The following is a 13,239-nucleotide window of genomic DNA, read 5'->3' as shown; positions in this document are numbered from 1 at the left end:
GATTAGTAGAAAAGTCCGTATTGTGATGCCTTAAACAAACACTTTGAACATCCAGTCATATTTTAAATATAATTTTAAGAAGCTAGGTATGTAGAGGTATTCTGTAAGAAATCCTGATTTTGTACTTAAAGTATCATACATTTCAGAAGAAAACCAAAGACACAAGGAAAACATGAGTCTAAAGAACTAATGGACCAACCACATGAACCATGGCCTCCACCAGCCTGAGAGTAGAAGAACTAGATGGTGCCCAGCGACCACCACTTGACTGCTTTGACAGGGGTCACAACAGAGGGTCCCGACAGAGCAGGAGAAAAATTTAGAACAAAATTCAAATTCACACAAAAAAGACCAGGCTTACTGATCTGACAGACTGGAGGGGAGCCCCTGAGACTATGGCCCTCAGATACCCTGATAACTCAGAATGAAGCAACTCCTGAAGTCCACCTTTCAGCAAAAGATTAGACAGGCCTATAAAACAAACAGTAACACATGAGGGATACGAGACCAAATGGGCAACACCTGCCCAAAGACAAAGATGAGAAGGCAAGATGGGACAGAAACCTGGACAAATGGATACAGGGAACCCTGGGTGTAAAGTGAAAGGAGCATACTGTTGACACATTGCAGGGATTGCGACCAACGTCACAAAATAATTAGTGTATAAATTTTTGAATGAGAAACTAATTTGCATTGTAAACTTCTACCTAAAACATGATAAGGGGAAAAAAAAGAATTATGCATTTCAGTAGTATCTGTCTCAAGGGCAGACTTGAACAATCAGTCTTTTGTGTAGCACGAGCTCTCCTCTTACGGTAAAAACAGAAAGTATCGGAGTTCACATACTTCAATCTTTTTTTCTCAAATACATCATACTTAAGTTATTTAAGTTCTGTGCTTTAAATTTTTCTGGTAAGTTTGTTTCTGCTGTTTAGCATGGCCTCTATGCAGATACCCCCACCATCCAATGATAACTACCGATTTGACTTCCTTGTTAAAACTTCTGTTGGATCATTTGGCTTCCAAAGTTTACTGACCTAAGTAAATCGTGTGAATTTCTCCCACCTATTCCTTTCAAAAACAGAATTGGGAGAAATGATCAATTAAGGAGAAGAGTTTGAGGAAATGCTGTCTAGCCACTCTTGTATATGAGCAGTTGGCACGCTTTTGTGAAGAGCCCACTAACAAATGTTCTGGGCTCTGTAGGCCATACAGTCTCTGTCACAACTACTTTGCTGTCTGAACTGTACCTCAATTACGCCTTTGGCTTTTACATCAAGAAAAAAAAACGTGTCTAGGACACTGTCTGTGTAAGCTATTTCTCAAAGCTGTAGAGAAGGAAAACTTTTGCCTTAAAGGACTTGTTTTTCACCTGAGATCACAAAAGTTATGTCATTTCAGCATATCTTTTCTCCAGTTAACCTAAGTGTTACTCATTTTGCTGTATTTGTCCATTTTATAAGTTGCTTTAAATCATTTTGGAAAGAGGTAGGGAATAAGTAAATATGTTAGAATCAGAGTTGGTCGCATAAAGGGGCTGTGTAGTGTAGATATAGATACTTGATATAGAATGGGACTTCTGCTTCCATTCAAGGGGGATTAGATAATTTTGATCAACAGTCTCACTGAGAATAACTTTAAAAGCTGATCAACCCCCGGAAATACTTGTTGGAAGGCATCAGGTATTTTACAAGATAGTGAAGGATTTGAGAGAAGGTTAAAACCCAAGAAGGTAAGCCCAGTTTTTTGAGGCTGCTTTTCCCCTGGAAGCATTTGCTGATTTTTGAAGGGGTGCTTCAGACAGCCTCAGAATGGGTTAGGTGAACAGGGATTAGAATCCAGTGCCATGGCAGGGGTTGGCCTTGGTGAGATCAGCTCCCATTAGGTGGGGGCCCTGAAGGGCTGCACCTTACGGTAAGCATGAATTGAAAGTAGACAGGCTCTCCCCATAGACTATAGTTTAGTATCCTCAGTCCCTGAAATACAGTTAAAGGGATCCCGGAGTGTTAACATTCCCAAGTGTGTGGCTAAAGCAAACGTAAATACTCCCTGGAAGACGATAATATCATTTTAAGTCTCCCACATGCAACCAGAAAGGAGGAGGATTCTTAGGAGACTGACAGCATAGACAAAAACAAGCAGACAAAAGATAGAGATCAAAAAAAAAAAAAAACCAAGCTATAGTTCACTTAAAAAAAAAAAAAGCTGTTCTTACTCTATGTTTCACAGACATAAAAAACAAAATTGAGAACTTTGAAAGAATTGGAAAGTAAAAAAGAACCAGTAGGGGTTCTATAACTGAAACATACAGTGACTGAAATGAAAACCCAGTAGATGGGTTTAGCAGCAGATAGAACAGAAGGCTGTGTCCAGAAAGAAGGTCTATAGGTTGAGTTCTTCCGAAACTGAAGTCATTAGTTTTGGTAGGTGTGTTCTTACACAGTCAGTCAGTCATTTCATTTAGCTACACTGGGGTTATTAGCTTAGAGGGCATGTTTAGAATGTAGCACTGATCAAAGCTAGGCTTTCAAAGAAAAAAAAAATATAATGGGAAAGGTGGTTTTTTTCAGACTGTGTGTGTGCGGAGCTGTAATCGTGGCTTCAGTTCGCAGTCTTGAATACTATGAAGCTCAGTATTATAGCATCAGCTGACAGAAATAATGTTCTAAAAGGATTATCTCAAGTTCTCTTTAAAAGTTACCATATATTAAAGCCATACCCAGGGCATGGTGTTACTTGTGTAACTGAAGCGTGTCCTAGTGGCTCCTCTAGTGCTCAAGTCCACTCGCGGGGTTTTTGCACATTGATTTACATTTGTCCTATGTAGGCAGTGTGACTTGTGTAAAAGGTTTCCCTGTTCTGATTAGCAACTAGAGAACTTTATAACTAAATTTGTGGCCTATTCTTAGCAAACTTCGCATCATGTATTTTTATGTTAGCCTTATTCCTGACTACATGGTCTTTTTTTGTCCTTACCTCATCATTTATATTGTATCTTACCATGCTTTCTGAATTACTTCATTCACTTTTAAATGGGAACAGCCCAGATAATAAAAGTTTATATGTCCTTAAAGATTATTTTTCAGTTATTTGGAAAGCTTCCCTTTTTGGAAAACTCCTTTTTTTATTTCCTCCATCATATGGCCAGGCAAATGAAGTACTACTGTATTGTTTCCTTAAGACAGAGTGAATTTTTTAACTACTGGAGGCCTTTTACATAGTATTTACCATTATTTAGCAGTAGCAGACATTTGGCCAGTGACCTGTTTTTGTTGTTAAAACTGTTAAAATTGGCTGCTGTTCTTAAACTAGATTTGGGAATGGAGTTACTGTATTTCTTGTGCTCATCTGTAAACTTGTATGGTGGAACCGTGTTACAGATGGCTTACTGAAACATGGGCTAGTGTGTTTCAAACTGCTGTGTTCCCTTAGTTAGGAAATTTTGTGAGTGTTTTTTCAAACAGGGAATATAACAGTAGAACATAGCAGAGTGCATCACATGTAATAAGCGTAACTCATAACTTGTCTGTGTTGTAATGTAAAACGGTTCCTTGCTGTGCCTTGCAATGAACAGTTTGAAAACCACTAGTTTGGGAGAGTCGCAGATGTCAAAACATGCATTTCTGAGTCTGTAACTCCTGGCGATGAATAACCCATGCATTAATGGTAGCTCCTCTGGGGGGATGTCACAGTTCAGTAACTGTGAAAGTTAAGTAAAAATACGTATGGCTGAAGTAGAAACTCAGCTAAGTAGATTTTTCTAACACTTCAGTATTAGAAAGAGTAAAATGTGTAGTGTCAATGAAGAAAACTGGGCTTTCATACAGTCTTACATTGTAAGCTGGATGTGTTCTCTTTGAAATGTGGACAAGCAGGTTTCATACACGTCAACTTTAGAGGTGTGAAATCTTATATTATGGCTGAAAAGGTTGTGTTGGCAGTCAGTGTATGATGATGCTATCAAAACGGCAGTGATCAGCCGTTATTAGACTGGATAACTGAAAGACAACTGTGAGCAACATGGTAAAGTAACTTCTCCTGAACCTGTTTCCTCATGGTAAGATGAGGTTACCTAGTTTGCCAGGTTGGTGTGAGAACATGGGTGACGTGCCTAGCATACGGTAAAATGCTCAACCATCATTTGTGTGTGTGTGTGTCTATCTTATCTTTCAGGGTTCTCATTCAGGATGCTGTAGTGTTAGATTTCAGTATTTTTCAAGTATCTTACAAGTTCCTTATAGACCACTAACTATATAACACTGGGATTCTGCTTGCATTGGAACCCAGGGGAGGGGGGCATGAGGGGGCAATTTACATATCGTCTCAGAACTACCTAGATAAGAAGGCTAGTGTGAAACCTACTGAATATTTGTGAGATGACAAATTGCTTGTTTCAGTCTCACTTAAATAAATGGTTTAAAAATTTTGTTCGAGTAGGCAGAACTAAAAATAAATTTTTAACGTAAGTATCAGAACCTTGAAGACTAAAATTTTATTACCTGTAAAGTAACACTAACTGCCATTGCTTTTTTATCCACAAGAGGGAGAGCTTAGACTTAGTAATCATTTCAGATTTTTATCTCCATTGCTTTAAATTCAGGTGACATTAAGGACAATAGAAAAAAGACCTAGTTTTCAGTTTAACCTAATTTGGAAGCAGTCTTCATTAGATTGAATTGGAAAATGTACTGGACGCTGCTTTAACACCTCTGTTGTCATTGTTTCTCTTTGATTTTTCTTGCTGAGCTGTCAACTAATTCTCAGATGTGTTTGGTATTTCAGTGCCCATACTCTGTCTTGGGCATTTGCTTTTCTTTTCTCCAAGTCAGATACTGATTTACCATCTCATGCCAATAACAATGGTAAGACCATCTATTTTTAAACCATATTATTCATGTCATGACTGCCTGCACACATTAGCACATGTATAGTGTTTACACAGACTGCTATGGAACTGAGTAACTCTTTGGAAAACATATCCAATGCCCAGAATTGTACAAGAAGCCAACCACTCTCTTCACATTAAGACAGGTTCCTATACGAAACATTCATTGTAGCAAACATCTCAAGTGTTCAGTGGTGAAACGAAGGTGGTTAACTAATTTTTGTGAAGTAATTATTTCACACCTATCGAAAACTTGCAAAAAGCTCTAGATTTTTTAATACGCTAAAATGAGACTAAACTCGTTCCTCCCCCCCGCCAACCCCAAAAAGCCCTAATCTTTGTAAAGCAGTATAGAGTTTATTCTACTGCTTCTATTGAAGAAAGAATTAGTCTGAGTGGAATGGAAATATTTTCACCCCCTAAAAACAAGGTATTTAACTTTACATAATTCAGAATAATTCAGTTTTTGAATGTATCTTTTGCTTCCTTAATTAGAGAGGATATTAGATTTCGTTATCAAGGATGTTATCCCCTTGAAGTCTGTTTAAAGGTTTTTGTATTTAGTTAAGCACAAATTGAGGTATGAGGCTATACATGTTTGTATAATTTGATTTCTATACTACTAAACAGACACTTAGAGGTAATATATAATGGTTGCTTGAATGCTATCAGACCTGTTATTCCTACATTCAGTATTTTATATATTCTTGTGCAACTAAGTAATAATATATGTTGAAAATTCCAATTCATAATAGTTGGCAATTAAGAGCCTAAAATGAAGAAAATCATGAATAGACAGATAAGAATGTTTACTAGAACACCAAAACCTGTCAACATTAAAGTACCTCGTTTATAAAATGTTTGAGATAATTGAGTTAAAATACTTTTAATTACAAAAATATCAGAGGCATTTGTCAAGTTTTTACTTCTGTTTCATTGAATCCTCCCTTTCTAGCTTCTTTTCCCTTACCAGGAAATCATCTGGCTCTTCATGTCTTGGGCTGTCATGTCACATTGGTTTAAAACCAACAATATGAGACAGCCCGGTCAAACATAAAAGAAAGTAATGCATGAAACCTAAAATTTATTTTAATGTGGGCTTGGGTATACGTTTAGCAATTGACATATTGTTTTAATTCACATCATCAATACGGAATGATTAGGAGATAAATACAAATTTAAAATCATACCTGAATGAATATAACTTTATTCTTGGTCAGATTTGCAAGTTAAGAGCATATTTTTTACTATTAATTATATTTAAACCACTGCACATACTAGGTTACAAAAAAAAAAAATCTCAATTCTGAGAAGAAACTCTTGTTGGTTAGAAATTTTCTTTCTGTAATACCCTTCTGTTCAGTACATTGCAGGCTATTGCTAGAGATCAGAAGGACAGTGTTATTCTCGTGAGATCTTTTCCTTTATTTTAATGCCCTAATATTCAGTTTAATTATCTAATGAGGAAATTTTATATTATCTCAAAATTAATTTTAGCAGAAATACAGATGTTTATTTCTATTTTAAAGTTGTTCCCTTCTGTCCGTCAAGAGAATAATGACTTTTTTTTTAACCTGTATTTCAGTGATAACATGCAGAATGCATACTGGGAACTGCAGAGAGAAATGTCAAATTTACATCTGGTAACTCAAGTACAAGCTGAACTACTGAGAAAACTGAAAACCCCAACAGCAATCAGAAAAGGCAAGTCAGTGTTTGCCGGAAACCACCGATTCCAGGCAAACTGTTTGAAGAGCAGCTAGCTATAGTATCTTATCAAAATCTCATCAAATGAGTTTGATAAACCAAAGTATATATAGTGTGTTCACAGCCTACCCATTCTCTGCTCTGGCTTTAAGTCTCACACTGGTCAGCTTCACACATAAAGGTGTTGCTGATGTGTTTTTTCTTCAGTACTGTATTCTTTTCCCCTTGTGGCTTTTTTCTCAGCCAAGTGTTGCTTATGTGTGTAAGGCTGAGGTGTTAAGTTTGCTCTAGTTGACCTTTAACCACAACTACTTCATATATTACCAAAAAAAAAAGGACACCAAATGCTATTTTTCAGTCCAGTGCTACAGAATACACCAGAGACCTAGCTTTTTAAACTGTTTAGAAAAAAATAATTTTGATTGTTTTGGTTGGTTATTTTTTCAGCCAGATGTTTGCAAACTTAATTGTTCTTTCCATAAAAGAGACGTTGCTTAGAGCAGAGACTAGGTGTTTTCTCCCCATCCCCTTCTACCCAACAAAATTTTCATTGCATTGCCTTTCATATTTAACTGCCTAACTGATCAGAATTCTTCAGTTTTGTGTATTTCTCAAAAGCTGGGTAATATAAAATGGAATGCCCTAAATTTCTAAAGAAATGAGATGTGGCTTTTTACAAAAAATAATCACCATCTAATTGTGTTTATATCACAGGAAAATGTTACACATTGGGAAAGAAAACAGTTCAGAATAGGGGATATATTTCTTTCCGTTTCTGTAGAGTTACTTATGAATCAGGCGACATAATGTGGTATTTTAGCAGGCGCAGTGGTTACGAGCTATGGCTGCTAACCAAAAGGCTGGCAGTTCAAATCCACTAGCTGCTCCTTGGAAACCCTGTGGGGCAGTTCTCCTCTGTCCTACAGGCTTGCTGTGAGTCTGAATGAACTCAATGGTAACAGGTAGCTAACCTTCTGGTTAAGTTTGTCTTTGAATTTCCCAGTGGTCAGGGTTATATCTGAGGAGACCATAAGTTGATGGTGGAAATAAAACTTCTTAAAAGAGACTCAGAGTAATTTTCCAGGGAGTTTTTGGTGTGGCTGTTTGCTTATGGAATAAATAGGAGGAAAATGCTTTTTCCATTCCTGGAAATAGCTCATTGTTTTGTCCCTTCCAAGCTGGTGAGTGGTATGTCTTCTGGTGCTTTGGACCGTAAGTTTCCTAAGCACGTTTTCACGGACATCAGCAGGCTCAAGGTCGTCACTCCTCACCCACAGAGCTCACTGCTTTGAGGAGCAAAGACCAGATCACCTTCTTTCCCTGACCTACTTACTGCCTCTATCCAGAGCTGAACACTTGTTATTTCTAGTCCTCCCGTGCCCCTACCTCTGCCCTCCCAAGAAAAGCCAATGAGCTGTCATAATGTGGTTCAGCGTGTTTTTCTTCTAAAACCACAGAGTCAAGCCTTACTTGAACTTGGCATCTTTCTTAAGCTTAAAATTCATTTATTTTTCCCACGCTGGTAGGTTAAGTTGGATGGGGAGAAAAAACGCATACTACCATTGCTGGCTTATGACTAAATAATAGCTTTAGAGCAGTCTTAGTTTTGTAAGCCAATGCATGTGTACGAAACACATTTTTTGCTTTTTTTCCCCAGTTGACCTATATTGTGATCAGAATTTACATTTATTATTTATTTTTTACAAGAAACAAGATTTTAAAGCTTTTATTTGAACTGTCTTTATCCATAAAAGCCTTTGAATACATATTAAAACGTCTGTAAAACTTCATTTGGGTCTTACCAACTCACAATATAATGTAATTATCTGTGAAATAGATTTATTTCTGGACCACCTATGGAGAAAAGGTTTGAATAAGCAAAAGAATACTATATTTAGCTAACAAATATTAAAACTTAAGAAGGACAACGTTCTCAATCCCCACTAACACGTCCACTGCCCTCAGATCTTCTCTAAGCCATGATAAAAGCCAAGAACAGGGATCTTTACTTGTGTTTTAACTCTTACTTTTCACTTAAGAATTTCTTAAGTGAAATTCTTCATTCATCCTTAGTGCTGTGATATAGGTGAGACGGGAATACCTGTGCCCATTTTACAAATGAGAGTGGCACTTGGAGCAGTTAAGTGACTTACCTAAAGTCACAATGTGAGTAAAGAGCTGACCCATGATTAGAGCTCAGATTGTCTACTTCCAGGTCACAGTGCTTCAGTCATCCTCCAAACTAATGAAGTGTTACGTGTTGTACGCTCACAGATGGCTTGAAAATTAACATCTAGCCTGTGCTTTCCTTCTAGCCTCTGCCCCAGTAGGATGTGTTGAAGACCTTGGGAGAGACAGCACAAAACTGCATTTGACGAATTTTACTGCAACGTACAAAAGACATCCCCCTCTCTCACCAAATGGCAAAGCCCTTTCTCACACCACATCTCCTCCTTTCCCAGGAGATACAAAGGTTTTATCAGAGAAAGCAGTTCTCCAATCGTGGACAAATAATGAGAGAACTGTGCCTGGTGATGGCGCAGACTTTCAGGAAGACAACTCCTGTGGCAGAAATTCTCCGGAAGATAATTCTTGGGTGTTCCCAAGCCCTCCTAAATCAAGTGAGACAGCGTTTGGAGAAACTAGAAGCAAAGTTTTGCCTTTACCCAACCTGCCACCATTGCACTGCTTGGATCAGCATAATCAGAACTGCCTTTATAAGAATTAATTCTGGAGAGATGTGTTATCTGGCCAAAAGGATGCTGTATCGCCCTCAGTGGTTCCCCCGAGAAATTATTTAAGAGTAAAAGTGGATTTTGATTATAATTTTGCAGTTTTTCAGTATATATATACATTTGCACACACTGTACCATAATTATGTAATGAATTTTGGATACCCTCCAGCTCCACATTCTGGCAAAGAATCAGATATATGTTACTAATAAATTAAAGTATTTCAAAAAGACTGTTTTTTTTCACCTTCGATTACAGTTGTGAATTTCAGCCTCTCCGATAAAGAATGGAATTGGACGTTTCTAGATTGGCTTTACAAAGTGTGTGATATGCCTAAATATATTCATTTATATGATAATAATCAAGGAGGTATATGGAATTAAAACCATGTCAGTTGCTTCAAATTGCCTGAAAGTAAAAGGCAATGTGAATAGGTTATATTTCTCTTGACCTTACGATACATAAAGATAGGAAAAATATTACAGTGGAGTAACAGTATCTAGGTTATTCCATTTCTATGTGCCATTGTGTTAAAAATTTTAAATCGCTTCTTACTCACAGTATTGTGTGTCAGTAGGTGTAGAATTGCAATTAGATTTCTAAGACTCAAAATAACCTGATCACTGAAGCCAGTCCCAGTACATCCTTCAAGTCATAATCGAAAATTATGATGAAATCATTGCAGAACTATGTGTTGTGTGAGTAAATTATTATAAACCTATACATCCAATTAGAAGTAGAAAAACTGACAAAGATTTCACTCTAATCTGTCCCTTCAGTGGTCCACAATGAAAATCCAAATCTGTGTGTGTAACTGTGTAAAGCCATCTTCTCCAGAGGGACTACGGCTGCTTATACAACAGCTTGCAAGTATCAGGCTTTGTATTGAAATGGAACATTTTACTCATGGAGGTGATTTTTAATTAATTGAATTAATTAGGAACTTTAATTCTAGAAATCAAATTTTGTACCATCTTGATACAGTACAGTCATGAAATGTCCCAAAACTTTGGTTCTAGGTGGCCTATCATTTATAAACAAGTAAGGAAATAACAAAAATGGCTTCACATGGAAATTTTGGGGGAAATCTAAACTTCAGGGTGGAGGTATTAAGAATATGAATAATATAACGTGTTACTTGTTTCATACACTTTTGGCCTGGGGATGAAGGTTTCATGTAGGGGGCCTTTATCCTTTTTGAGAGACAGTTTCCTGTCTCTTGAACTCAGTATCTCAGATCTCTTCTACTCTATTACTGAGTAGCGTACATACATAAACAATGCTCATTGCTCACCAGATATTTTTGTCTTTCTATTATCTTTCTTATTCAGGCTTGTCTTTGATTAATGGAATTGGTGGCAGATGCTAGAATTTATTCTGACCAATGAACACAGCTGACTCAAGGGAGTACAATCTCTTGCCAAGTAATAGAACAAAACCCAATATGCATAAAACAAATACCGGGCTCAGGCTTTAGCTGAAGGAAGCAACTACCTGTGTAATAACGAAGCAGCAGGAACTCCTTCTCATGTGGCTGCGTAGGCCTGTGTATTACGTCTCCTCTCTAATGTTGCTTACTGGGGTTTGCCTTTATTTTTTGAACCAAATTGGAAATTTTCCTTTGTAAAGAAAATTAAGTCTTCTGAGATAATGGCTTGATTAATGTTTTGAACAATGCGAAGAATTGTTTCCTTAAAATAAATTATTTTTGTTTGAAATTAAAGTGGATGTGAAATACTGTCCTTGCCCATGTATTCCCAGGTCAAGCACTAAAATTGCTGGCTGTTAATGTGATTCATATAACAGACATTTGTCTTGCTTATCTTTAAACCAGCTTCCTTTGGGGAAGAGCTTTTCCATCTAAATAATGATGCCTATCAAACAGGTATGCTAGAGAATCAGGGGTTGGATGTTCTTGACAGTTGAAGTGCAAAATAAATGTGTAAGACTCTAGTAAGAAAAGGTTGAAAAATTTTTTTACCCCCATAAAAAAATTTTGAATGTATACTCACTCTCAGGTACTAAAATAAAAAAATGTGTTGTCTTATCAGTACCTTAAAATCTATTTAAATTGAAAAATTTATGTAGGGTTCTTTCATACAAGTGGAGACTTGCTCCAAAGAGATTCCCTTGAATATCTAATCTGCAGATTTCTTCTTATAGTGATAACTCAGTTCAGCACATCCATAACTCAACAGAATGAAGAGAAAGATAGCTAACAAAAAAGCCACCTGTTCCTTCCTTTTGATCTCTTATTAGCTAAAACAGTATTTACATCTTCTCTAAACGGACAACTTTTTATTGAGGAACCGAATTCACAAGTAGAGCAAGGACATACCTATGTGGGAACCATGAGAAAACGAAAATAAATAGGGGAGAAATCGAAGACTTCCCCAGATCTTATCAAGAAAGGCTACTTGGAGAAGGCAGATCTTTAGGGGCAGAAAACCTGTGGATTGCCACTTAGTAGGGAATAATCTAAGCAGAGGCACAAGTAAGCAAGGTACATCTGAGGCATACGCACAAGTCAGAGAAATAGGCACGAGTACAGATAGGCGGATGGGTATCCTGAAATCTATGTTGAGTGGTTTCGTTTTGATACAATGAAGAGGTATGAATGCATCATGCTACACAACCTCCTAATGGTCTAGGGCCTATGGGGAAAGTGACATTTACGTAAGTGAATGTACCACATAAAATTGAAGAGGGTTCCTCTGATTTTAACCTAAATTATAAAACAGTGACAGATCATATAGTTCCCTGGCTTCTTAAAGTAACTTCTGGCTTTTCTTCATCGGGGTCGTCATTAAAAACAAGAACTAAGGTCCTATGTTCTGGGAGGTACACCAATACCAAAAGGCCAACAAGAATATAGACTTGTGTGCCCCTATGCTACATGGTCTCTAGGTTTCTTTATTTGCTTTGCTTTTCTCTGTTCTCGTAATCTTCCTCCTCTGGCTCCATGGCCTGGGAAAATGTGGTTTCTTTCTATTTCAAATAAGAGTAGTTTTTTGAGTGATTCACTAAGGAGTAAAATGTGCAACTTGAACAGCCATTGGTCCTTCAAGATCCTATTTGCTTTAACTAAGTTCTTTATAAAAAATAATCTCTCATATCAATTTCATGGAAATGGGGCCAAAGTTAAATCTCGTCCTACTGTGCAGTAACTTCTGTGATTTTGGTGAGAACTGTGTATGCGTAAAATTTACCAATTTTGAAACTGGTTAAAAGCAGGTATAATAGCTGTGGTGAATGTGAGTTAATGGGGAAGAAGAGCAACTTTGAACTACTGCATCAGGGCAGAAATTTTTTAAACTATTGAGACCATTACTGTGTTACAAAATGGTAATTCTAGTTTGTGAACAAGACCTTTTAAAATGAAAGGTTAAAACATTTTCAGTAGCTAAGTTACAGGTCAAGGAACGTCATAATGCAAAGACATAAGTAAAATTAATTCACGTAAGTATCTTATTTATGTTTCTAAATCAGGCTTTCCTACTACTGCTAATGACTGACAAAGAGCATTTAGCACATCTGAAGCACTGGACTATGCACTTAACTTACCTGCAATGCTCAGTAAACCCTTACAACTGTGTGAGACTCTTAATCCATGGTTGCATAGGTAAAAAGTGGTAGAACCAGGCAGGATTTGAGTTCATCACGCTGCTATCCCACTGCTGTTGAGTCGATTCCGACTCATAGCAACCCTATAGGACAGAGTAGAACTGCCCCACAGAGCTTCCAAGGAATGCCTGGTGGATTTGAACTGCTGACCTCTTGGTTAGCAGCCATAGTACTTAACCACTACGCCACCAGGGTTTCCTGTCCATTCTGCTATACTGTCTAGTTATCAGCACCTCTGAAGGCTGTCTGTTCCTGCTTTCCTTTAGTTGCTTTTGGTTTCTGTGATTAGC

The 13,239-nt window shown here is 37.3% G+C and overlaps 2 protein-coding genes across 6 annotated transcripts in view; one reads left to right on the top strand and one right to left on the bottom strand.

The window, feature by feature from the left end:
- AZI2 (5-azacytidine induced 2) overlaps positions 1-9,555 on the top strand; it is a 25,945-nt gene extending 16,390 nt beyond the window's left edge. For all 3 annotated transcript variants that reach the window (XM_064277413.1, XM_064277414.1, XM_064277412.1), the window contains 2 exons: positions 6,471-6,589; positions 8,908-9,555. In XM_064277413.1, the coding sequence (XP_064133483.1) occupies positions 6,471-6,589; positions 8,908-9,320 (532 nt within the window). In that variant the 3' untranslated portion in view covers positions 9,321-9,555. The remainder of the gene's footprint in view (positions 1-6,470; positions 6,590-8,907) is intronic.
- CMC1 (C-X9-C motif containing 1) overlaps positions 1-13,239 on the bottom strand; it is a 102,160-nt gene that overhangs the window by 7,784 nt on the left and 81,137 nt on the right. The window contains exon 5 of one of the 3 annotated variants that reach the window (XR_010319597.1): positions 8,746-13,239. The exons of 1 other annotated variant lie outside the window; for it this stretch is intronic. The gene's annotated coding sequence lies outside the window, so the exon portion shown is untranslated. The remainder of the gene's footprint in view (positions 1-8,745) is intronic. One more of the 3 variants, XR_010319598.1, reaches the window with a different exon arrangement.

This window comes from Loxodonta africana, chromosome 27, assembly GCF_030014295.1.
Source record: "Loxodonta africana isolate mLoxAfr1 chromosome 27, mLoxAfr1.hap2, whole genome shotgun sequence".
Classification (NCBI taxonomy): domain Eukaryota; kingdom Metazoa; phylum Chordata; class Mammalia; order Proboscidea; family Elephantidae; genus Loxodonta; species Loxodonta africana.
This window is presented reverse-complemented; position numbering and strand designations above follow the sequence as displayed.